This window comes from Quercus suber, unplaced genomic scaffold, assembly GCF_002906115.3.
Source record: "Quercus suber isolate HL8 unplaced genomic scaffold, Cork oak 2.0 scaffold_11, whole genome shotgun sequence".
Classification (NCBI taxonomy): domain Eukaryota; kingdom Viridiplantae; phylum Streptophyta; class Magnoliopsida; order Fagales; family Fagaceae; genus Quercus; species Quercus suber.
The window spans coordinates 2,903,936-2,931,568 of NW_027069477.1; the positions used below are offsets into that span (position 1 = coordinate 2,903,936).

The 27,633-nt window shown below is 33.2% G+C and overlaps 1 protein-coding gene and 1 long non-coding RNA gene across 2 annotated transcripts; one reads left to right on the forward strand and one right to left on the reverse strand.

Annotated features, from left to right (window-relative positions):
* Positions 1-4,535: 4,535 nt before the first annotated feature.
* LOC111999135 (probable pectinesterase 29) lies at positions 4,536-6,552 on the forward strand. Its single transcript, XM_024031255.2, has 5 exons — positions 4,536-4,802; positions 4,905-5,064; positions 5,228-5,443; positions 5,584-5,828; positions 6,227-6,552. Exons 1-5 carry the CDS (start codon positions 4,594-4,596, stop codon positions 6,393-6,395), a joined length of 999 nt encoding a protein of 332 aa, XP_023887023.2. The 5' UTR covers positions 4,536-4,593; the 3' UTR covers positions 6,396-6,552.
* A 14,112-nt stretch (positions 6,553-20,664) lies between these two features.
* Positions 20,665-21,214, reverse strand: LOC112026578 (uncharacterized). The gene is made up of 2 exons (XR_010631153.1): positions 21,078-21,214; positions 20,665-20,863 (listed from the first exon to the last, which is right to left on the reverse strand). It is a non-coding gene; the product is annotated as an uncharacterized LOC112026578 (long non-coding RNA).
* Between the last annotated feature and the right edge of the window lie 6,419 nt (positions 21,215-27,633).

A 27,633-nucleotide genomic window follows, 5' to 3' on the forward strand; every position in this document is an offset into this window, starting at 1 on the left:
TCTCCTGCTACTAGAATTACATCCCTTAGATTGCTAATTGCTGTTGCAACTCTATATGATTTGAAAATTCATCAAATGGATGTAAGAACAACTTTTTTGAATGGGGACCTAGATTAGGAAATTTATATGGACCAATCTAAAGACTTTGTAGAGTCTGGTCAAGAAAGTAAGGCATGTAAGCTAACTAAATCTTTATATGGCTTAAAGCAAGCTCTTGAACAGTGGCATGAAAAATTTGATTCTTGCATGATTGAAAATGGCTATAAGTCAAATGAATGTGACAAATGCATCTATTATAAAACTTAAGAAAACTCACATGTCATTATTAGCCGCTATGTGGATGACTAACTAATATTTGGCTCTAATTTGCATGTTATAAATGGAAAAAAAAAAAAAAAAAAAAAAAAAAAAAAAAAAAAAAAAAAAGGCTAAGAAGCCATTTTGATATGAAAGATCTTGGTGAGACTAATTTTATTTTGGGCATGAAAATTACAAAAACATGTGATGGAATTTATCTTGAGCAGTCTCATTATATTGAGAAAATTTTGAAAAGAATATAACTATCATGATTGCAAACATGTTGTTACTCATTTTGATTCTAGTGTTCATTTGTTTCTTGTTAGTAATGACAATGATGTTGTTAATCAAAAGGAATATGCTAGCATAATCGGTAGTTTGTGATATGCGATTGATTGTACTAGACCTATTGCCTATGCAATAGGAGTACTTAGCAGATTTACTAGCAAGCCTAATAGAGATCATTGGCAAGCCATTGAGTGAGTTATGAAATATCTATCTGTTACCAAATTACATGGTTTGTTCTATAAAAAAATATCTTGCTGTACTTGAAGGTTTCAGTGATGTCGACTTTGTCAGGTGATTCTTTGTCTACCATTGGTTACATTTTTACTTTGGGTGGTGGTGCAATATGTTGGAAATATAAAAAGCAAACCATTATTGCTAACTCTACTATGGAGGTTGAGCCCATAGCTTTAGCTTCAGCAAGTGAGGAAGCAAACTAGTTGAGAGATTTGTTGCATAAAATTCCTCTTTGGAAAAAACCAATACCACCTATTTTAATTCATTGTGATAGCACTGTTACAATTGGTAGAGTGTGTAACTGTTTTTATAACGGAAAATCCAGACCCATAAGAAGAAAAAACATTACTATGAGATCTTATTTGAGTAATGACATCATTAATATAGAATATGTTAAATTTTGTGATAATCTTGCAGATCCATTAACTAAGGCCTTAACAAGAGAAAGGGTTTGGAATACATCGAGAGGGATGTGACTGAAGCCCATACAATCATGAGTCATGTATGAGGATACCCAACTCGGGGACCAAAGATCCTGAGAACTGAGTTTAATGGGAAAAACGAATCATATGGTGGTCGTAAGAAAATGCATTATTAATTTTAATTTTATTTGAAAAAATAAAAATAAAGAAATAATCCATTCCTATGGTGTAAGTGCATCTATCTTGTAACATGTAGGAGGTTGAGTTTTTTAAAACTCTTAATGAACAATCTGTTGCTCTTATGAGTGGGGTGTCAAAGTTATAGGAGCACCCTAGACAGATTTTACCAATGTGAGCGTGGGAGTGCAGCCGCTCATCATGAGAATTGGGCTTATTCTCAAAAACGCTTATGAAAACTGGGATCAGCATAAGGCCGTAACGTGCTAACTAATAAAGCTCATGTCAACACTTAGATCATTATGTGTGAGTAGTAATACTTTATTTCCCTTAAGTAGTCATAGTTCAAGTTGGAGACCACTACTAACTCTAGAGTAGAGATTGCTGTTTCATTAAGTGAAGGTTCAATGCAGAGCACTCCTTCATGATGCATAATAATCCCTCTTTGCCCAGTAATCTCTCAATTCCCTAATTTAATATTAAAATGATTGGGGGAATGTTAGTAAATTTTAAATTAAATTATGTTAAAACTTAAATTAACTAAAGATTAATAAAGAGATGAGTTATAGTGGAATTCGTTAAAGAAAGAGTTAACTTGTATGTAAGTTAAATTAAATAAATTAAGAGGAGTTATCTAAAATAATAAATAACATGTAGGTTATGAGAAGGATTGGAAGACTATATATATGGCTATGCTACAGACTAATTTTATATCAAGAGTGAATAAAGAGAAATAGTTCAAGCAATGAGTATTGTGTGAGGGATTGAATTCAATAATACTCCTAAATACTTGAGAGATTTTGGGCCAAAAAAAGGTGTTTCTTTTGGTGGAGCTTTGAGCTTAACCACTTATGCAAAGTTGGTCCAAGCTACACAATGAACTATTGGGCTGTTGTATTATGGAAGGGACAAGTCAAAAGTGAATTTTTGCTGCATCAGTTTCTAGGCTTTGCCAACCGTAAAGGGCTTGAATCTTCTTAAATAGAGCAAGATTTCTGTACCTCAGTCCAACATTGTTTGTTAATATTTATATTTTTATTGTAATTAAAATATCATTTTATTGGTAATTTCTCCAACACATCTAAACCGCAAGGTCATGGGATTCAAACAAACATATCATGTTCAACCATATCACATCCATCAACCAAATCAAATGCATGTTCATACTCTTATACATGACTTACCTCATTGCATTAAAACACCTATGCATCAATGCATGATCATATTCAAATGCATGTTCATGATATTCAAGCAATCTAAAACCCTAATAAACAATCAAAAAGATAAAACAAAACAAGATAAAAAAGAGTGGCAAAGACTTAAAGATACATAAACTACGTTAAAAAAGACTAAATCATGTAAATAAAACAAAGGAAAGGCAAACAGAAGTGAATTAGGATTTCTGGGAAAGATCAAGTCTAGAAAAGGTCCTAATCAAATAAAACATGACTTGAGGAAGTTTTGTGAAAAAACTCCCTCTTTGATTCATTATTTTCTAGTGAATCTTATGTGTTTTACCACTAGAATTCGTCCTCCTTGAAAAAGTACCTTTTATGGCTTTATATAGTCAAAAAAATTAGGGTTTTGGGCGACTCCTAAATGATGTAGGATTCGTTTCAAACCAAGTTTTAAATGCAGAAAACTTGTCTTACATAGTTTCTGGAACCCTAGCATACATATGCATGCACGTGTATTCATGCACATGTATGAAGCATGCGTATGCAGAGCTTGAGCATGCATACGCATATGCGTGTCTGCGTACGCATGCCCTAAAGCAACCTTGGGCTTTAAAATTCTAGCATCATTGGAGAATGGGAGCCCGAGTTATAAGAGGTATAAAATGCGGTGTCTACAGTGGTACTTGTTATATAATTAATGGTAACTTTGGATTTAACAAGAGTTAGTGGAAGCCCGAAGCCCATTAGAGCTAGAAACTTATTTGTTCCTTTGGTCTCATCCTAAGCCACACATTAAAACCTAATTGTGTGGGCTTAAAAGGCTAACCTAATTAGATAATCAACCATTTATTTATTGTAAATAAAATAACTACACAACTAGTTAAAATGTATGTATGATTAAAAGAAGAGTAAATAGTTTTTTCAAGAACATCTCTTGGAACATATTTTTCCAAAAAGAAAATCAATGTACATAAGAACTAATTAAGACCACACATCTTGGGCACCATGTGGAATTGGGATGAAGATTAATGGTCTTCTATAGATATACTATCTACTTTTTGTTTTTAATTTTGACTACATCAAGATACACCTTTTATTTTTTGTTCTAGAATTCAAAATTGTATGTTATCTCTCATTAATGAAGTAGATTCTTGTGTTACTTCTGTTGCTTGTTTTGTATGGAATACAAAAGTATACTTTTCCAACATTTAGATGTTCCAAAATAAAGTAAAATGGATTTAAAATAGAATTTCTAAAATTTAATTTGAATTTTTTATGTAGAATATTTAAAAGATTTAAATTTGGAAACTACTTTTTCCAACCTAATTCAGATTTTAAAAAAAAAAAATTAATAATAACAAAATTTTTTTTTTTTTTTTTTTTGAAGATAAGCTAATTTATATTTATGTTATAAATTTAGCAAAAAATTTATCAAAAATTATATCTTTTGTCTCATAATTTAACAAATAAGCTACCGGAAACTAACGGTTATCAAACGAACTGCTAATCTATCAGTAATCTAAATACCACTCATACTCTCTCTCACCAAAAATGCTAGCTTCCAAAAGTACTCTCTCCCTTTGTACCCAGCGCACCCAACCCAAACTTACGTGCGTTGAAACCCTCCACAACTATATCGCGGTGGCACGTATTCACTAGGTGTATATTTGTGATTTAGGTTGGTTTGTGGTGGTGGCTTATATTCACTAGGTCTATGATTGAATGTGGATATATAGAAAAGTGATTAACTAAAAATAGAAAAAAAGAAAAGAAAAAGAAAAAGTAGATTTATCTTTTCCTAAAGTAGAAAAGAAATTTTAGGTAAGGGGATGCTCTATATTAATTTGTGATATGCCCTATATTTGACAAAATCTTGTCACACATTCTATTTCAGTATTTCTTACCAACTTACTCATTATGTATTATGTCTTGCAACATTGAAAACTTTAAATTTGGAATTTAAACTTACAAATTTGCCACCATTGCATTTCTCCATAATGCAATCCCCTGAATTTATTTTCTACTTTACACTGACTCTTTTCCTTTTCCTAAATGTGTCCAAGGCACAAAACGAAAGTCCTACCAAGACTATCCTAGTTGATCAGTCCGGCAAGGGACAATTCACCACAGTGCAGAAGGCCATCGATTCAATCCCATCAAATAACAAACAATGGACAATTATTCTTCTCAATGCTGGTGTTTACAAGTAAATCAACATTAGTATATATACTATATAACTACAATTTTCATTTAAGGCTATCCATTAAATTTCATTCACTATATAATTTTTTTTTTTTTTATTGTCTAGAGAGAAAGTTATGATCGTTAAAGAAAAACCATACATTATTCTTAAGGGAATGGGGAGGAGTTCGACTGTGATCGAATGGGGTGATTCTGGAAACTCCTTGGAAAGTTCTACCTTCAAGTTGTATGCTCCAAATTTTATGGCTCGTGATATTACATTCAAGGTTAGGCAAAACTCAAAAAGTTTCATCTTGGGCTTACACAAAATTTTAATTATGGAAAACTAAAAAGTTTCTATTAGCAGGTAAAAATATTTTAAAATAGCAAAAAAATTCCAAAATATATTTATTTATTTATTAACTTTCCTTATATTCCTGCTATTGCTAGAATACATTTGACCTCGAGATGGTGGATGATGTGATGACAACGATTACATGGGCACCAGCAGCTCTTCTCAATGCAGACAAAGCATCATTTTATAATTGTGGTTTTGTTGGCATACAAGACACACTCACTGACTTAGTTGGTCGACATTTTTTTGATAATTGCTATTTTGAAGGTGCCATAGACTTCATCTGGGGTTATGGTCAATCACTTTATCAGGTTAGAATCAACACGGTTATATCATATTTGTTTTTACCAATACTATATAAAGGGAAAGTTATTCGGCAAAATATATATATATATATATATACTATCGCATATATACTCCCCCTGACATTGTTTATATATTTTGTGTGCAGAATTCTGAAATTCATGTAAACGCAAAAAGTGTAGGCCTCTTTAATGCGTATATCACAGCTCAAGGTCGAGACAGCGACAAAGAAACCAATGGTTTTGTGTTTAATTATTGTAAAGTAACAGGAACCGGTCCTGCATATTTAGGGAGAGCATATAGAAACCATTCAACAGTAGTGTTTTACAGGTCAACTTTTGAAGATATTATTGCCCCAGAAGGTTGGGATGCATGGCATAATGCCGGAAAAGAGTAAGTTCTTGTTCTTGTTGTTCTTCATTTTACATTCATCTTATAGATTGTTTGACTGATCTTGATAAGCTAGCATTTTTTTTAAAAGTTTAAGTTAATGGGAATGGTTAATTTAGAGCTCGTTTGGCATTACAAATTCATGGAGAAAATGAGTGACTTTTAAACGAAAACACAGGAAAAAAAAAAGGGGGAGCCATTTGGCTATTTATTTTGAAGAAAATTGCATTTCTCATGGAGTATTTTTCTAGAGTCACTAGAAAATTTTGTTTTCACATTACAGTTTTTCACAACATATTTCACATATTGCCAACGTTCATGTTTTCAAATAGTTGAGCCATTTTTTGAAAGAATTTCGAGCAAGTAAAAATTTTATTTTCTTCTGTGTTCTTGTTGTATAGGGAAAGTATCACATATGCAGAGGTGGATTGCTATGGACCAGGTGCAAACAAGTCGAAACGTGTGAAATGGGAGAAAACATTATCATCGGAAGAAATGAAAAAGTTTATCTATGCAAAATTGTTCCTAAATCAAGATAATTGGATAGAAGAACAACTTAAGCATGTTTAATTGCACAGTTTTCAACATGTTTAAGCCTATGTTTGCTATAATTCCCTTCAACTATCACATATTCATGGTATTTTTTAGTGTTGCAATCATGACCTAGAATGTAATAATCATGAATTCTAATGCACACTTTTGAGAAAAAAAAAACACTCATTATATTTATTTATTGACGTACACATACAAATTCATTATGGTTGTGTATACTTTTTTGGATATATATATATATATATATACATATATGTATGTATGTATGTATGTATGTATTTATGTATGTTAGGTTCTAAATATTTAAGAACAAATGTTTAGGTTCTAATTTTCTGTAAGTTGGCATACCAAGAACAAAAACATTTCTAGTTTTAAGTGTTAGACAATATTGTTCATGATGGTTCAAGTCAAGATTTCATAATAGTCAAGCTGCTGAAAGAAGTATTCTGAATCTACAAGGCTTGATAGATTTCAAAAAAAAAAGGCTCAACCTATCAAAGATTGTACTCTGTAGAATTTTATTCAGGCTCAAGCCCACGAAAACGTTTAGGGTTTGTGTCCAACTCTACCTAATATAAAAGGAAAACCCTAAATACGTTTTAGAAGTTCTTGGAAGTCTTATGAGTTAATCTTGTGAGATTTGTGAGGTTTCTATTGCCTTCTAACTCAACAAGCATCTACTGGAAAGAAGATCCATATACAAGAACTAGTGGAATAAGTTGCTGCACACAAGATCAACTATTGCTGATGATCTAAAGCTTTGAGTGAGATCTCAGAGTCACAAACGAGGGTGTTTGGGTGTAACAAATTCAGATAAAAGAGTCCGTGTATTTAAAGTTGCATGTGGTCACGTGAGTAAGTACTACAAGAGGTAGTTTTAGATTTAGGGAAAAATCTATTGTAAAACTTTCATTCTATCATAGTGAATTTGTTGCCTTGAGGATAGTTTAGGTATCCTCCCCAGATTGTTTGTGTTTAACCTAAATCCAAATAATAAACCTGAGTAACAACTTGGTTAATTAATTAGATTAAACAATCTGGTTTATAGGGATCTAAACAGACTAACACTTGGTATCTGTGTGGGTTAGCTCTTAATTAGGTAGTTTTACCTTGAGTTGATCCTTGACCCCTGCTATCATGAAACATGGTTACTCTCTAGTGATCCCTCCCCACTTTGATGAGAATAACTATGCCTATTGGAAGGTGAGGATGAAAACTTTCTTGAAGTCTTCGAATGAGAGTGTTTGGATGTCGGTAAAAACTGGTTAGGAAAGACCTACCACTCCTATGGATTAATGGTGTGATGCTAAAAAGGAAGCAACTAGCTTTAATACTAAGGCTGTGAATGCGATATTCAATGCTATTTCTATAGAAGAATTCAAAAGGATTTTTAATGTGGAGATAGCCCATACTGCTTGGAATAACCTGTAAACTGTGCATGAAGGTACTAAGGTAGTAAAAAGTAAACTGTAACAATTGACATCTAGGTTTTAGAGCATTAGAATGGCAAATGATGAGACTTTTGATGAGTTTTATGCCAAACTAAATGACATAGATAACTCTGCTTTTAATCTAGGTGAAGTATATGACCAACCTAAGATAGTTAGGAAAATATTAAGATCTTTAACTGAAGATTTTAGATCAAAGTCACTATCACAACTGAGAGCAAGGATGTGGACACTATCCTATTGATGAACTTGTAGGATCCCTCCAATCTTATGAGTTTGACCTACCCAAAACTAACAAGTCCAAATATTTGACCTAGAAATATGTAGATGATGTTAATGGAGATATGTTTGATGATGAAATAACATCTACAAAGATTTCTTATCTTGCCAGAAATTTTTGAATTTTTTTGAAAAATAATAATAGAAGGGCAAGAAATCGAAACATTGTTGACACTAAGAATGTGGAGAAGAATGAACAAACCAAAATAATTGTGCAGAAAACTGAAAAGATAAGGTTGTTCAATCTACTAACAATTCTTTAGGCCAACAATGTTTTGGTTGTCAAGGATATGGTCATGTAAGGTTTGAATATCCCACATACTTAAGGTCAAAGGGTAAAGCTATGGTTGTCGCTCTTAGTGATGATGAAGAATCTAGTCACGAGTTTGAAAGTGATCAAGAAGGGAATTTCATAGCTTTCACTACTATCACTGTAGTTGGTGAATCATAATATGTTAAGGAGAACCCCTCTGATGGGGAATTCTCTGAGGATGCTGACTTGCAAGAGGCTTACAACAAGTTATGTATGATTGTAGCAAAAGATGCTATGAATATGGACCTAGGATTGAAAAAGATAGACACTCTAGAACATGAAAAGAAAAATCTTTGGTCAAATTGTTTGATGCTAATGAACTCATAACTGATGTTAAGATTGAGAACATGTCCTTGATTGGATAAGCTAAAATTTAGAATTTGAATTACTTGTTGCAAGAGAAAATTTGGTAGGACTTCTGGTTCTAAACTTGATAACATGCTGAGTGTTCAAAATATGCATTTGAAAAGACTGGTTAAGTTATGTTGAGAGTGGTTTGTCTTCTGTCGTGACTCTTACCAAGTTCGTTCCTCCTAGATCTATGCCTAAACCAGAAGTTAGGGCTCCTAAGGAAGAGGTCCTAGTTACTAGGAAAATTAGGATAGATCTAAGTGACACCAAACCTAAGAAACCTACTCATCCTGTAGGTAAGAAATAACATAAGCCTCAATGGTTTTGTCACTTCTGTGGTGGAGCTAGGCGTACTCGCCCAAACTGCTTCAAGTTGTAAGCTAGCAAGCAAGCAACTAAACCAAAAGCATATGTGCCAAAAGCATAAGATCCCATGACAATTATTCATGAATTGGTAAAGGCTCTCAGCCTCTATGCCAATTCTGGAGTAGATCAACAATCTCATGTGTGTAGAAACTCCAACCTCAGGTTTGCATCTTAGAAAGTGTGGATGCAAAAGACTCAGCATAAATGAGTCTGTTTGACATGGTCCTCGTGCTTAATCTCTCAATCCTTTGGACAAAATATTTTTGTTTAGGATTTTATTTTTAGCATTTCATTCTAGGGTTGTTTAGGATGTCTTTAAGTGTTTTTTTTTTTTTTTAGTTTAAAAAAATAGAAAATTTACATTTCATGTCTGTAATTAAGGTTGGCCAATGAAATTTACATTTCATGTCTGTGTATCTTGCTTAGCTTTGATGGGCTATTTTTTGCACTTTGCTAATTTGTGCTATTTGTTTATAGTCTTTGAACAAACGGATCTTGATTTTGATGTCACATATTTTGATTGTAAGGACTAGAAAGTTCTAGGAAAAAGGCATAAATAATCATTTTACCACTATTACTCGCCAATCATGAACACCTATGTGCAAAACATAAAAGTCGTGCTCAAGAAGGTATAACACTTGCACAGTAAGATAAAATAAGGTGTTATTTAAAAATAAAATAAAAAAAGTGTAACAAGGGTATTTCGTTTCTGTCTCCTATATGCCCATGCATGATTTCTTTGATTGTGCTCCGAAAAAAAAAAAAAAAAAGTAGAAGAAGAAGTAAAAAGAATCAAAATGCTTTAACATGATTGTAAGCATGCTTTCTAGGAGATGTGAGAGTTATATGATGTAACTCTTTAGGTGATAGTCACTTTCATACCAATGTGATTGATGGTGTAGAAAATTTGTTTAACTACTATCTACATATCACCTTTTCTGCACTTTGTACACGTATTAGTTGCACACACTACTCGCAAATCAATGCTAAATTTGGTACATATAATTGTGTGTTGACTAATCTAGCCATCTCTAATTACTCATAGAGTGATGTTTAATACTTTTTCTTTGGTTTGAGTTCAATTTGAAGTAAAAGTTTTAAATCAACTGATTTTTGCCTCTTTTGTGTGTAAAATTTTGAAAATTTGAGAGAAAATGCTTTTGAAAACTTTTGGAAGTGTTCATGTGCATTGCATGTCATAAAAATCGGGTTTTAGTTGTTTTTCTACAAAATTTCCAGGTTTTTCGAATCTCAAAAGTTTTTCACTAGTTTAACCGACCAAAGCAAATCCTCAACAAATCAAAATGTCCAGTTTTTATTCCAAAAGTCTTTGTCTCCCTCAATTCCTATTTGATTGCTCTTTGATCAGTCGAAAATTTTAAAACCCTTCTTCAATCACTATTCAATTCCTCTCGACCGATCAAAATTCAAAAATTTCGAATTCTTAAGGGTTTGATAGAAGAGTTTTTATCATATTCTCTTCTTTTCTTCGATTCCTCTCGATCCCTTCTTAGAACAATTTTTTTTTTTTTTTTTGTCTTTTTTGAGTCAAAACTTCAAGGGTTTTCTTCTACATATTAGTTATGACTCTTGAAAGCTCAAATAGTGTGAAACACTACAGTTAATTTAGCCGCCCTCCCCCCCCCCCCCCCCCATTTTTAATTATGCCTTGATTACTTTTACTTTAACTTAACTAAGTGCGGAACAAGAGTAAATGAGTCGTAATAAAAATAAAACACTACTCTAAGGCATAAGCAAGTACAATAAACAAATGTAAAGCTTAAAGAGTAGGGAAGAGAGATGTAAACCTCTCAAGGATGTGTAGATGGAGAGGTAGAAGTAAAGGAAAACTTTAGAGAAATGGCATGAATGATTATGGGTATACAATCTCTAACTCTCAAGTGTTTAGCTAAGGTTTCATCTCTAAAAACTTTCTTGGAAAAACTCCTTACAATTTCATGGGTAATGAGGGCTTATATAGTGTTGGTAAAGGTATGAGAAAAAACACACTAAAAAAGATCTAGGCAAAGAGTTTTGTGTGTCACTCACAACTTAGCCTGAGTCGCAAAGTGACTCACAAAATCCAGCCTGGCAAAGAGACTTTTCAAATTGCAGCATATGCTTCTCACATGGCCTTTCACGAGTTGGCACTCGCGAGCCAAATGCGAGTTAGTCGCTAATTCTTCATCTTCACAGAATCTTCACCTATCTCTCACACATAGCCCTTAGGAAGTGATTGAACAAAAATACAATCAAATTTGACATGAAATTAAAGCTAACATAAAACCATAGTTGAAAATCACAATTTTACAATCTCCTCCTTTGGCCATTCCATAACAAAACCCTAAACAGACTCTAGACTTAAAACGTGAGTTTGGGAACAGAGGTAAACTCACTCCCACCTAAATATAAAACTTGTGAAGCACTTGAACCATATACACTTGTATCTCGAAACACTTGCACACAACAAATAGATTCATTAAATTTGAGACAAGTAGAATACAAGGCATGTATATATAGCAAGTAAAATGTGATCAAGTAAAAACAAATGAGATATGAACATATAACATAACTTGATCAAATATGAATAGTCATTAAGAAATGAATACAATGAACATTTAACGAGTAAATAAACATCTGGACACACAAGCAATTAAGAGCAATACAAAAATTAATTCCATGTCTAACAAGCACATGATGCATTAAAGAAACTAAAGCAGGAGGCAAAAGGTAACTAAAAGCATCAAGAAACGGCTATAAAAGCCAAGATACACAAGCACTAAAGAAAACATAGTTTTAAACTAAACTACTTAAGGCTTTAAATAAAGTAATGTAAATATGCCTATAGAAGCAGTAAAGTCTCAAAGTTCTACTCCCTTTCCCATATCTTGGATTTGGGTAAAGAGAACGATGATTTGCTCTTGGAGGTAGGTGAACTAACGTCTTGAATAGATAGAATGATCATTGAACAGTTTTTAGACCCCTTAACAGAACCGGATTAACCTAGTTAATTAGTCAATTAAATTTGTCAAATTATGCAAATCTAGGTTATCACAATCAAATAATCATATCAAGTATATAGCAGCAGAAACATAAATAACACAAAGATATGATGACCCAGGAAAACCAAACCGGTAAAAAACCTGGGGAGGATTTAACCTAGATATCCTCAAAGTAAACTTAAATCCACTATCTTGAAAGAATCGAAGTTCATACAATAAGATTTACAATCCCCCACACTTGACTTCTTATTGCTATCCACTAGTAGAACTTACTGACACGACCACGTGCAAGCTCCAAATCCACGAACTTCTTCTTTCTTGGATTCACCACCAGATACAAGCACCCATGCTTGTTTTTCTTTAGACTTCAATGGTAGCAACTGAGTTGATCATCAAGGTCTTGAAGAAATCTCCTCTTGATAATCCTAAGCTTGTGTAAAGGAAAGCTCCTCACAAATCTCACAAGAGATTCACACAAACAGCAATATGAGCAACCTCTAAAAAATGGCTAGGGTTTGCCTTATATACTTAGGGCAAAACATAAAACCCTAAACATTTTAGGAGTTAGGGCTGAGTTGGAAATTCTGCAAAAAAAATGCATTTGTCCGATTTTCGATTGATCGAGCCTAAGCTTCGATCAATCGAGCCAGGCCGAGATGCACAATGAATTCTGCATCAGCTCGATTCCAACTTTACATAAACAACACTACTTTGAGCAAGTCTAAACAAGATTAAATAACTTGTTTTGATCATGATTTGCCAACAATATATATTAAAGTTCTAAATACATGAAAAACCTAACAAACTCCTCCTTTGGCAAAGTTCACAAAATAAAGCCCTTTAAAAAAACAAATCTAATCCTAACTACTATCTATCAGTTGCAAATGTAGACAACAACTCAATTGAATCAACCTGTATTTCCTGAAATACTCAACAAACGCATAAACGTATGCATGGAAAATACAAGCAAACAAAATAAATTCTTAATTTCACCAAAACACAAAAAAAAAGACATATATCAAATGAATAACCAAAAAAAAAAAATATAAGTCAATAAGCAGTGAAACAAGAACAAAATCAAAGTATCTCCTCCTAACATGAATAGCCCAAACAAAAATACATCTAGAGCCAAAAGAATGTAAATACAAGATGCAGCTCCTAGATACAATCTAATCACCACAGGCTCTAAAGAGACAAAAACTCCCCTTATCAGCAAAAACGCTACAAGTACAAGCTACTACAAAAGCTACTCCTCCCTTTTGTGACAGAATACCAAAGGGCAATCATAATCCATCATCAAAAGGCGGTGGCGAAGGAGATCGTCTGAAATGTGCCAACTCTGCATGCAAAGCATGAACCTCATCGAGCAAGTCCACCAAAATCTATCCATGAGCCGCCTGAACAGTCAAGACATGATCCAACGTACGTCGAATGTCTGAATCATCCGAAGTATTCGATGAAGGAACATCAGCATCAGCAGCAGCAGCAGCACCAGACATCTCAGCCTGTACATCACCTGCAGAGATGAAAGATAGGCCACAAGGAATGACACGCTATCCTAAGAAAAAGATAGGTAGTCACAGGAAGCTCAGCGGACGTGATCCGAGGATCAAAACCCCGCTGGATAGAAGACCCAGTGATGTATGACATGACATCATCAAAGGGTGGAGACTCTACATAAGGGTAGTCAGGTTGCCTAACGACCGAGACCCCAAGAGCCTCAACCACTACCCTAGGGGTAATGGTGAATTCAACACCTCATATCCAACTCCTAACAAAGGTGTTGGAATCATAGACGTGGCAAGAGAGGTTCGAATAGAACTCTCTAATCAGGGCAGTCGGAGGTGGATGATCTATCTCCAACAAGGACAACCAACCTCGACTCTCAAAGTTTGCCCTAATGGCAGGATCTAACTCATCCAGCAACACAGAACACTCAACCCAAATTTTCCTCTTATTGTTCAGCTTATCAAAGGCCTCTCTGCTTTTGGCATCCTTAAACAACTCACTTCTAGAAGGAGACTCAGAAGAAGAGGAGGGAGTCCTATGAGCTCTAGTTTTCCTAGGCATGGTGCTAAGGAAAGGACAAGGACACACAGCAGAACCAAGAATAACAAAAAGGGAAAACCAAAGGCAGACTACAAGTTAGCACAAAACAGATATAGATCAAAAATCTATATGATGCATGAACAATTTAAATGTCATGATGCATGCTCTAATGCAGTGAAACTAGGTTCAATTTAAGTTCAAATTCACAAAATTGGCTTGAGCATAGAGTTTCTAACAAAAACCCCAAAAATTTGAAAACTACTTGTATGTTTTTAAAGAAAATTGACCAATTGATCATCACACAAGTTAGAAAACAAATTAGAATGATCAATTGCATCAATCCAACAAGCCAATTTCATCAATATTAACCCAATTGAACAAATCCCCCAAATCAAATTCAAAACAAGCCCTAGAAAAACCAATTTCTCACAAACCACAAAATTGATCAAATTATCCAACATAGATCACGTTAATAACATCATAGGAACAAAACCCAATGATCAATTTTAGAAAATATGGCTTGACTCATCAAAAACCCCAAATATGCATAGGTTTGAAATCCCCAAATCAAAATGCATGAAAAATGCATGAAATGTGAAAATAAAAGCAAAAAGAAGGGTAAAAGAGTCTTACTGGTATTTGGAGAGAGAAACCTTGCAAAAAGAATGATAAAAAACGGCAAAAATCTAAGGTGGAGCCAAGTCCGAATCGGAGAGAGAGAGAAAAGCTTAGAAACTTTTGAAAAAGTGAGTTTGAAAAGGTCAAGATCTGATTTTAAAAAAACTTGATTCACGATTTTCGATTGATCGAAAATAAGTTTCGATTGATCGAAAAAAACAGAGGCTCACCTAAAATTTTAAGCGTAATTTCGATTGATCGAAAAACAGACTAGACCAATAGAAATTCTGGAAAAAGCACAGATTTGAAAAAACTCAGCAATTTTTGTGAATTCACTCCTCAAAGCATAAAAAATTGAAATACATGCATGAGTATGAGATGAAATGAGTTTCAAAAACCCAAGATTTTAAACCCAGTTTTCCAAAATTAAGATTTTCAAATCAACTCCCTTTGAATTCTCAAGCAACAATTCTATTTTGCATAAAACTCAAAGTATTTACAAACTTGGTTGGTCAGACTACACAATAACATGTACAAAGTTTAGCAAAGAGTAACTTGTATAGTGTGTACAACTGGCAAAAGTTTAAGATACATGTGAGGTGATATGTGAATAGCAATCAATCACAAAGTCTACAAAATTCATCACATAGAATTTAAAAGAGACTATCACTTAAAGAGTTACATCATATAACTTATAAATCTCCTAGAACATAAGTTTGCATTCATGTAAGTTTCTTGAATTTTGCATCATAATATACACACCAATTTTAATTTATTCAGAAACTTATTAAAAAGCCAGGATACTATACACACCAATTTTAATTATGTGATTTGGCATCAAACCTAATAGTACACACCAATTTTAAGCGTTAAGCAATTAAATTGACGCTACACCTTATGTTCTTTTTTTGCATGTGCTACACTTTCTCGAGCACAGAATCTTACGATATGCATTAAGGTGTTCACGATTGGCTAGTGAACAGTGGTGAAATATTTATGTTTCTCAAAAGGATCAAGTTTGACAGTCAAATAACATGTGACTTCAAGATTAAGACAAAGTGATAAACACTATAAACATCTTTCCCACACAACATGCACTACAAAGCTTCAGCCAGTAAAGTACAATAGATAAGCTCATCAAAGCTAAACAAGGTACAAAGACATGTTATGTGAAAATAAATTGACCAAACTTGTTTTCAAAAACCAAGAAAGTAAATACAAAACACAATTTGCTTTCCTTTTTCTCATTTTTTTTATTTTTTATTTTTATTATTTTTCTTGAAAAGAAGAAATAAAAGCAATCCTAGAATGAAATGCATGAATGTTATGCAATGCAAATCCTAGAAACAAAAAGGTAAAAGAAACAAAAAAAGACATGGATCACAAAAGATAGAGCAAAGAAGCATAAGGACCATGTCAAAAAGGCTCAATTAGATCAAGCTTTTTGCATCCAAAACCTCTTAGATGCATTACAAGCATTGGAGTTCATATTTACATTAGAGTGATTTCCAACTCCGGGATTGGAATAAAGGTTTAGAGCCTTTACCAACTCACCAATAAGTGCTATAGGATCTTGTGCTTGAGGCACAGGCACTTTCGACTTATTTGCTCACTTAGCTGCTTGCAGCTTATAACAATTTGGACGAATGTGTCTAGACTTTCCACAACAATGACAAACCCAAACAGGTTTACCATGCATCTTGTCCTTAGTAAGGGTAGACTCCTTTGGTTTAGACTCTTTCAGGTCAACCCTAATCTTCCTAGGAGGTGTGACCTCTACAGGTTTAGCAGTCTCACTCACAACCTCACTCACAGGGGGTTCAAAGGAAGAAGAAGGAAAAAAGTTTGTGGAATTTGGTGCAGTCACAGAGATGTTTTTAATAAAACCTAATCCAGATTTGTCAAAAGGAGCCTTTTGAACACTTAGCATTTGATCAAATTTAGAACTACTAGATCTAACAACAGATAAATCATATCCAAAGATTTAACTTTGTCAAGTAAGAGCATATTCTCAATTTTCACATTGTTCAAAAGATCATTAGCATCAACCAAATTAGCAAGCAATTTTTTTTTTTCAAGCTCAAGAGAAGCAATTTCTTTAAGCCTAATTCAACATTCATGGCATCCTTTGCAACAACTTTGCAAAGTTTATTGTAGGCTTCTTGAATATCTGTATCCCTAGAGAGTTCCCCATCAGAAGGGTTCTCTTCAACAGATACACTTTCATTAACTATAGCAGTAGCAGTGAAAGCAATGAAATTTTCCTTCTCGTCACATCCGGACTCATCATCAGAAACTTCATTATCACTAAGGGTTACAGCCATAGCCTTCCCCTTAGACCTCAAATATGTGGGACATTCAGATTTCATGTGACCATACCCTTGACATCCAAAACACTAAGTACCCATAGAATTGTTTAAAGATTGACCAACTTTTTCTCTAGGTTTTTCATTGTTATTAACCTTAGTGGGATCATTCTTCCTAAAGTTTCTAGGTTCAACAGTGTTTGTACCTCTTGCCTTTCTGTTACCATTCCTAAGAAAGTTTCTAAAGTTCTTGGCAAGGTAAGCAATCTCTGTAGCAGAGAGCTCATCATCAAATCCACCAACATCAATATCATCAACTAACTTAAGAGTCATTGACTTGGATTTGTTAGTTTTTGGTAGGTCCAATTCATAGGACTGAAGAGATCCTACAAGTTCATCAATAGGGATGGAGTCCACATCCTTGCTCTTAGTGATGGCAGTCACTTTGGGTCTAAAGTCCTCAGTCAAAGATCTAAGAATCTTCCTAACAATTTTAGGTTAATCATAAATTTCACCCAAATTATATGCAAAATTAACAATGTCATTTAGTTTAGCATAGAATTCATCAAAAGATTCATCATCAGACATCCTAATGCTTTTAAATCTAAATGTTAACTGCTGCAACTTATTAATTTTAACTGCCTTAGTGCCTTCATGCACAGCCTAAAGGATTTTCCATGTAGTGTGAGCAACCTCAACATTAGAGATTCTCTTAAATTCCTCCATAGAAACAGCGTTAAAAATGGCATCCATAGTTTTGCTATTGAACCCAGCTACTTCTTTTTGAGAAGTTTGCCACTCACTCACAGGGGTAGTGGGCTTCTCCCATCCATATTCAATGAAGTTTCAGACTCTCTCATCAATTAATTTCAAGAATGCTTTCATCCTTACTTTCCAATAAGCATAATTATTCCTATCAAAGTAAGGAGGAATAACCAAAGAGTGTCTGTGTTCCATGACAACAGGGGTCAAGGATCAGCTCAAAGATCAAAAGATCTACAAACAGAGAACTACCTGCTCTGATACCACTTGAACAGTTTTTAGACCCCTTAAAACAACCGGATTAATCTAGTTAATTAGCCAAGTGATTAACTTAGTCAAATTATGCAAATCTAGGTTGTCACAATCAAACAATCATATCAAGTATATAGCAGCGGAAATATAAATAACACAAAGATATGATGATCTAGGAAAACCAAACCGGTAAAAAACCTGGGGAGGATTTAAACTAACTATCCTCACGATAAACTTGAATCCATTATCTTGAAAGAATCGAAGTTCATAAAATAAGATTTACAAGCCCCCACTCTCGACTTCTTATTGCTACCCACTAGTAGAACTTACTGACACGACCACATGCAAGCTCCAAATCCACGGACTTCTTCTTTCTTGGATTCACCACCAGATACAAGCACCCACGCTTGTTTTTCTTTAGGCTTCAATGGCAACAACTGAGTTGATCATCAAGGTCTTGAAGAAATCTCATCCTGATAATCCTAAACTTGTGTGAAGGAGAGCTCCTCATAAATCTCACAAGAGATTCACACAAACAGCAATATGAGTAACCTCTAAAATGTGGCTAGAGTTTGCCTTATATACCTAGAGCAAAAACATAAAACCCTAAACGTTTTAGGAGTTAGGGCTGAGTTGGAAATTCTGCAGAAAAAACGCATCTGCCCAATTTTCGATTGATCGAGCCTAAGCTTCGATCAATCGAGACAGGCCAAGATGCACAATGAATTCTGCATCAGCTCGATTCCAACTTTACATAAACAACACTACTTTGAGCAAGAAGACTAAATAACTTGTTTTGATCATGGTTTGCCAACAATACATATTAGAGTTCTAAATACATGAAATCCGAAGTCTTTAGAACCTAACAATCATCAAAAGACCTCTGCATGTGATCTAGACAGTCAAGAATAAGATTGAGGCAATCGGGATTATGAGTTGGTGCCTGTGGCTACACCTAAGGCTGAGCCTGTGACTGCTCCTGAGGCTGAGCTTGTGACTACTCCTAGGTCTGAGCCTAAGTGGGTGAAGCTTCCATATCTTCTGGTCCAAGAATGAAGTTGTCAATCTCATCATCAGTGTTGCCACCTTCATGAGCAGCGTCCTCACCTTGTGCTCCTTCTTCCTCTTCAAGTCCACGAAGATGAGCTTTGCTCTTTGTCATGGTTAGAGCTAAATAGGATCTTCCCTCTTCATGACTGGCAAGCCTGAGGGAATCTTGGCCTTCTTTTAGTCTAAGATAGACATGATCAATCCCAAAGTATATGTAATATGAAAAAAAATTGAAAGTAAAAAACTAATCTAAAAAAATTAATCAATATTAATAACAAAATAACGTAATTTTTATACAGAATCTAACATAAAATATAAATTTTAATTTATTTTTTCATACCTAGCTTAATTTACTCAATGGCCCTCGACGATTTTTCATATTTTGAAACTACTGCATGAATTCTTCACACTCAATAGTCTTGAATATATCTTTCTCAATATATGTGACTAAGCAATCATTCATCAATTAATTTTCCATTGAATGCTTTTAAAAACTCAGCTTGATTGCTTTTAAAAACTAAACAGAAACTTTAAGGTACAAATTGAAAGAGACTGGTATCAAAAGAAAAAAAAAATTATGGGCGTAAAGCAGTAGGTTGTGTTTTTTTTGGACCCAATCCTACATTTGTGCTTTGTTTTGAGTTTTGAGTGTTTTGACTCTTTTGAATTAATTTTTAGAACTTGTTTTGGCTTCGGAGTCCTAATTTTGTATCCTAACCATCTATATTTTTTTTTTCCAAAATATTTATCATTTTTAGACACTTGATGAATTAAAATAACTAATTAGTTGTTTTTTTTTTTTTTTGAAACTTAATTAGTTGTTTAAAACTCATGAACTTTCTCATAATCCAATCTCTTAGAATGTCTTAAACACGTGGATCTCTACAATTATTATTATGACAACCCAAAAAATTATATCTAATTAATTATATTTAATCCCTTTAATAGATCAACGTAATTAATTAGTAGTAACCACATGTGATTCACCTTGGCTTTGCAAATGCATTTTGACCATTAAAACTTGATCTAGTCATATCTTTTAATTTGATCGTCCGATTTGAGCACACAATACATTGTTCTGATCATTAAAAGTACTAAATTTATTTTCAATGATGTATTGAAAGATTGAATGGTCAAAATTACGATTTTTCTTATGATATAAAATTGTTATTTATTCCTTTGGAACAAAGTTAACAAAAGTTGCAAAATATAAGTGTCTACAATTATATTCTCTAAATTCAAGATTTCATCTTTGATACTTACTTTTTTTATAGGTGAAGCTGTTACTTGTGCTCCTCTTTGTATCCCAGGAACCAATAAAGAGGATAACAAAGAACTAAGAATCATGAAGAAAGTATGCTGCAAGACAAAGTAATAATCTAAAACTTACTTGAAGCTCTCTTGAATAATACGTGAAACTTTAAAATTCATTTAAATATGTAAAATATTACAAGGGAAGATTGAGGGTAAGATTTGGGATACAAAAGAAGGTTGCAAAGGAAACTTTGGAAAATAAGTGAATCCCAAACAAGGGAGTCTTATATAGGCTACAAAAGTGAATAATTAAATTACAATAATACAATGACTAGTAATATGAACAACAATATTCTCAAATAGTGAAAAGTCTTCAATAATTGCTGATACCGCAGAACAATACCGTAGATGAATAGTGAAAAGGCTTCAATAATTCCTGATACCACAAAAATGATATTGTAGATGAATAATGAAAGACCGCCAAAATGATATTGGAGATGAATAATGAAAGGTCTGATACAAGTTGCTAGAGCTATCTAATTCCACCAAAAGTAATTTGTCTAATAATACCAAAAGTAAAATCCTCTAATTTATTTGATACAGAAAATGCTGAAATCTTATACTAATTCAACTGAAGTGATATCCCATACCAGTCTTGAGCATCTTGAAAGTAATTTGGTAAAGGAGAATCACTTTGGTCTTCATCCTCTACATCTGATATTTGAGTTGCTGCTTCCAACATTAGGAGGTTCAAGTGTTTCTGATATCAATTGATTTGGAAGTGTAATTTGATCCATTCAATTTACTTATGATTTTTTTTTTTTAAATACTAAATATTTTAACACGCACACACGGAAAGAGAGAGAATGTCTTAAAGAAATTGACAGTGGTATATATCCAAAAAGACCTAACTTTGGATACACAACACAGACTTAGAATACTAGAATTCCTAGCATTTGTTTGTATCAACGAAGTGCTTTTACATGCTGATTTTGGAGCTAAATTATTCATAATTTATAACAAATCCTATACATAATTTTTAAAGGTTGTGATCCTCTCACCATATTATTAATTTTAACATCCAATGTAATGCACCAATAAGTGTGGATCAGACAAAGATAAAGGAAAATCAGGAAAACAATTAAAATAAAGTGGATCTTCATATAAAGATGTTTCAATCCTTCCCATTAGAGACTCATCAAAATTAAGGTGTCCACAATTTCTTAAACATAATAACACACTTGTATTTAATCCCTGTCTTATTAGTGGTTTAATTGCAACTTGAACTAATCCAATATGAATAAATAAATACTCCTGCCTATGCTCTTGCATTAATTCCTCATTGAATAATTGTATTGACTCGTTCTCATTATTTAAAGAGAAGGTTCTTTCAAACGTTTTTATTTTATAATCTGAATTAGTTGAAAATTTTGAAAAAATAGATTGCTTATAAATTTGATTAATAGGTACTGAAGCCATTTTCCAATCTTTTAGATTTCTTTCTATAATCATCTCCTCATTATTTCTACTATATGCTTTGATTTTGGTTCGACATGGAGACCCTGAGGAAGAAGAATTAGCAAAATCAAGAATCAGCAAATTTAGCACGATAACCGAACACACTCCTAAGTAGAGAACAAGTGAGAGCAACAGAGAATAAAAAAAGTGATGAAGATTGCAAAAGACCAAATGACAGTTCAAGAAAACAGTTTAGAGACTTACTTAGATCAAGTGTTGCAATTGATTTCAATTCTTCAAATATTACAAAGGGAAAGATTTCTAGATGGAAGAAGGTAATGGATTCAAGAATGATTTTTTCTGGATTACAAAGGGTGTAGAAAGCAAGGGCACATCCTTATAATTATATAGAGTACAAAAGTAAATAGTAATATTACAATAATTCGTTAAATAAAAGTAAAAAGTAAAATGTGTATAGTAATATTCTCAAATAGTACTCAATAATTTCCTGGTGGAGCCAAAGTGTCCGATTCGGACATAAAGCCATGATATGAAATGATTTCGAGGTTAACTTTTACTTTTTTTTACTTTCTCTTTTGCTTTTTTCAACTTTTTTTACTTTTTTCTTTTTCTTTTTCACTTTAAAATCTCACTAATATACCTAATCTCAATCCAGCACAAATTAGAGTCAGTTTAGTTCAATTTTTTTAATTGTGTTTTTTTTTTTTTTTTATTAAGGTGTTTTTAAATTGAGGTTTGCTATTAGGGTCTGTTTGGTAATGTTGTTCAGTAACGTTGTTTAAATGTTGTGGAAATATGTGTGGGTGAAAAGTGTTGTGAAAATATGTATCGTGTTGTTTAAACAACACAACCAAACACCCCTAGATTTTTCTATTTAAAAGAAAAGTGTTTTGTAAAAGTTAAAAGGTGCTTTTTGAAAATTGTGAGTGTTTGACTAAATTTTATCAAAATAGAATTTGAATTATAAATTACCAAAAATGACAATATTACATAAAATAGAATTTCTTAGTATATGCTGAAACCTTGTTTGCAGTGTACAGGTTAAGGTGGTAGCCTGAGAGAAGTGATAAGCATCCAAGGACATGACCAGAGAGATTGGTCGTCACTTCTATTTAGTAAACACCTAAAGTTCTCTTTAGTTCTCACTCTCCCAATTTCTCATCAACAACTGTGGCTGCCCATCTCACAAGGTCACTTGAAGTTGCTTTGTGATGAAAATGTAAAAGAAAAATGTACTAGATGAAAAATGCACAAGAAGTCATCTTTTTGGTGCTTATCTTGTGCACCAGTGGGAGTGTTAACCTGAGCTACACCCTGTTTTGTTTTGTGTTTGTTGAGTTCGTCGAAACAAATTGGGGTTTGTGATTATGATTTTTTTTTTTAGTGGTTTTGAACATGGCCATGAAAAGGTTTGTGGATTTTGCACATTGTGCCCTACATTTGGTATATTTCTCTTCCATGTGTGAACATGAAAATTTCTTGCTATTGTACCCTTGTCAATAGGAGGAAAATTGAAATTTTGAAACAAATTGAGGTTTATGATTTGGATTTTTTAGTGATTTTGAACATGGCCATGAAAAGGACCAAATGGTCCAAATGAATATGTGAAATTTTTAGTCGTTTTGTGGATTTTGACATTGTGCACTACATTTGAATATTTGTCTTCCACATGTGAACATGAAAAATTTGTTGCTATTGCACCCTTCTCAGTAGGAGGAAAAATTGAATTCACATTTTCTGACCTTCGGTTTGAATAAAGCAACCATGGCGTTGGTGGTAATCAGATCAAACATGAACACTATCCACTCAGAGTTCATAGTCATGTTAATAAAAAATGGTTACGTTTTATGACTTGACTTACTATTTGTTCTTATTTGTGCACACAAAATCTAGATCGTTTTTTCTATGAATTTTCAATTAAGGAAAGTTTCCCACTCTTTATGGTTTATTGGTGTTTTCTCTAAAGTGGAAAGTTCCATTCATGAAAGGCATGAGTGCATTTCTTTGAAATTTCTATTATTGAAAAGAACAAATAGAATTGAGGTTTGCATCCTTGGGGAGAGTTTTTCTTGGAGAAAAAGAGGGGAGGGGGGTTGTTTAGGATTAGGAGTTTATGTTTAATAATTTCAACCTTACTTACTAGGAAAAGTTAGAAAAATTCTAAGGGATGACATATTTTCTAACTATTTACAGTTTTTTAGGCTGCTTTTACATGTTTCAATGTGGTTTAATATTTTTTTAAGGTACGTTTCACACCTTACCATAACAAAATAGTGTAGTATTATTATTTGTGTTCAAAAAGAAAGGTTTGAAATTAAAGCTTTTATTAAAACAAAAAGAGAGAGAAAGATTCAAGCTATTGTCATAGACTATAAAGAAAATAGTAAAATACAAAAACCACTCCTAAGGTTTGGGCTAATTTTAGGCACTACCTAAACTTTTCAAAAATATCTAATTTGACCCTTAAGTACAAACCACACTTAAAATTGTTGGATAGTTCTCTTGATTCTCCAAGTCCTCTTTGCTTCTATTCTCTGATTGTTATTTATCTACTATTTATTATTGAAAAGCTTTCTTATACCTATAATTGTCACAATACAATCACTATGGGTTCGCATTGTGCCAGTTAACCTTGCTGCAATAGTTTTTGGGGAAATGAGCACAAATAGTGTTATTTGGTTTGTGCTTAGGGAGTAAATTGGATATTTTTTAGAAGACTAGGAAGTGCCTAGTATTAGCCCAAACCTCATAGATTTGTCTCTTCTTAGTGGAACTCCTCACCACCCCCACCACCCAAAAAAAAAAAAAAAAAAAAAAAAACCAACTCCATTTCTAAAACAAAGTTCATATATATCATCAAGTTACCATTATTTGAAGCACTTTAATGCTTATAATTTATAAATAGATGGATTTAGTTGTGTCAAAAGAATTTTACTTTTATCAAAGTTTTTTAGGTTAGCGATTGGTAATTTGTTCTTAATTGATGCGATATATTTAAATTTGTGGTATTCACTCTATAATGATTATTCAAACTAAAACACCAATTAGTTTCTTATAGCAAGATGTGAATTCATATCCGATTCAATGACAAAAAAATTTATCAATTGAGTTACCTAAAACCCACAAAAATGGTGAATATTAAATTGAGATTATTGCCTCCATATATTGTATATCACTATATCCATATGGTTCAAGGCCACGACTTCTAATTTCATGGAATGGCCATGATCAAAGCAATTTAATTCCACCCTGTCTTGCTTATTTTGATCAGTATCTAGAAAGCTGAATCAACTTAGTTTGAATGAGGATGAATTATAATAAATTTTGTTGATAAATTCTAAGAACATTTTTTTTTTTTTTATCTAGTTGAAAGTTTATTTATAAATTCAAACGTAGACTATGAATTAAGAATGTCATGATATCTTAGTTTCAAAATAAATATTTAAAAAAATGATTCTCAAAATAAATATCTAAATTCAGATGTAGACAATGAATCAAGGAGTATTTTGGCTAAATATTATAAAAAATGAAGTTTATTTGTGATATAGGTACTATTCAAACTTATTTGGGAAAATGAGGAGAGAAGTGAATTTCAGCAACACTATTGAAAGTAGGAGAGAGGAGAGAGAAATGATGTGACGGATGTGGGAGAGAGAAAAAGGAATTTTGTTAATAATATTGCCAAAAAAAAAAAAAAAAACTGAACTATGGCAAGAGTAATGCTACGGCCACAAACTATTTTACCATATTTTTACAAACTGTTGTTATGGCCAATTTCTTACTGGTTCTCATCAGGGCCCACCAATAACATCACTTTTTTTATTTACCAATAATCACTCATCACATCAATAGTTTATGAAAGTTTTTGTAAAAAAGTTTGTATTTCTAGCATTTTGCTAAAAGTGGAGGATTAAAAAAAAAAAAAAACTCAATTGTGGCAATTGAATTGCCACAATTGGAGGAGTAATAATGCAACCTGAATTTCGGCAATTCAAATACCACAATTGAGTTTTTTTTTTTTTTTTTTAATCCTCTACTTTTGACAAAATGCTAGAGATACAAATTTTTTTTTTACAAAAACTTTCATAAATTGTTGATGTGATGAGTGATTATTGGTAAATAAAAAAATGATGTTATTGGTGGGCCCTGATGAGAACCCGTAAGAAATTGGCTATAACAACAGTTTGTAAAATATATGATAAAATAGTTTGTGGCCGTAGCATTACTCTTACCACAGTTCAGTTTTCTTTTTTTCTTTTTTTTTAATCCTTCAATTTCGGCAATTCAATTGCCACAATTTAGTTTATTTATTTATTTATTATTTATTTTTAATTTTTGGCAATATCATTGTCGAAATTCTTTTTTCTTTCTTCCACATCCGTCACATCATTTATCTCTCATCTCTCCTACTTTTTCTCAGAATTTTGGCAATGGTGTTGCCAAAATTCGCTTCTCTCCTCATTTTCTTAAATAAATTTGAACAGTACCCATATCACAAATAAACTTTATTTTTTACAATATTCAGCCAAAAGACTCACGAATCAAGATAGTCATAATTTCTAAATTATACATTAACCCATTATTTGATTCATATTATCCACATTCCACACACTTCGATTTGCCTCCTCCTAGTTAGATACTAACAAAATGAGAAGTACCTTACTATCTTAGGATATTTGTGCAAAGCAACTCAAAGATGAAAAAGACTGGTAGTCTGTGTCTCAAGTTACTTGTCCTGTTCAAAAATAGTTCCTCAGTATGATAGCAAGCAAGTTTTATCATTTATGACTAGTCAATTCAGATTTAACGGGCTACTTCACAAACCATTCAACTATGAAATCTGCCTAATTGTGAATAGTCAATGTGGACGACTAAATTTCTCGTTCGAAATAAAGTCAAACAAGTAAAATAGTTGCACAAATGTGAATTTGTATTGATGATTGTGGTATAATTCTCTGTAATTACAAAAGAGTTATCCTCTGATTTGATCTCCTTGCAAGACTTATTGGTTTGGATTTGTGGTAATGTGATTATGACTTGAACACAAAATATCCTTCAATTTGGTTGAGGGATGGATCGAAGATTGTTAAAACGGAATTACAATGAATCTCTGGCTATAAGCTTGTTAGAAATCCTTTGTTCTTCACGTTCTTCGTGTTCTTCGTGTGTTCTTCATTTTCTTGGATTTGTGGTGGAAGTTCTTCGGGGCTTTAGAGGCTTGAATCCGTAGAGCTTCACTGATTTGTGATTTGTTGATGTTTTCAGACACTTTAGGCTTGATTCCCGCAAACTTTTGGATCTAGGCGGATGATTTGGATGATTTCTCCTCGAATGTTCTTCGTATTTGAAGTTGAAGTTCTTGAAGTTCTTGGAGGCTTTAGAGCTTGGTTTCGGCAGAGCTCCTGGACTTCTGAGTGCTTCAAATGGTTTTGGTGTCCTCCAAATGTCTCAGGAAGGCTTCTATTTATAGGAGTTTTGGGGTAGGTAAGCGACACATGGCGGAGTCTGATTGGTGACACATGGCAGAGCTTGATTGGTCCGCTTATATCATCGCTTGCACGTGCTGGAATGATTGTGTCATCGCTTACACGTGCGAGGTTGCTTAGGTCATTGCTTACACGTGCGAGGCTACTTATGTCATCGCTTGCACGAGCTGATGCATGATTGGTTCTTGCATGACACTTGGCAAATTTCTGTTGGTTTCTGAATAGTAATAGTAAAACCTAG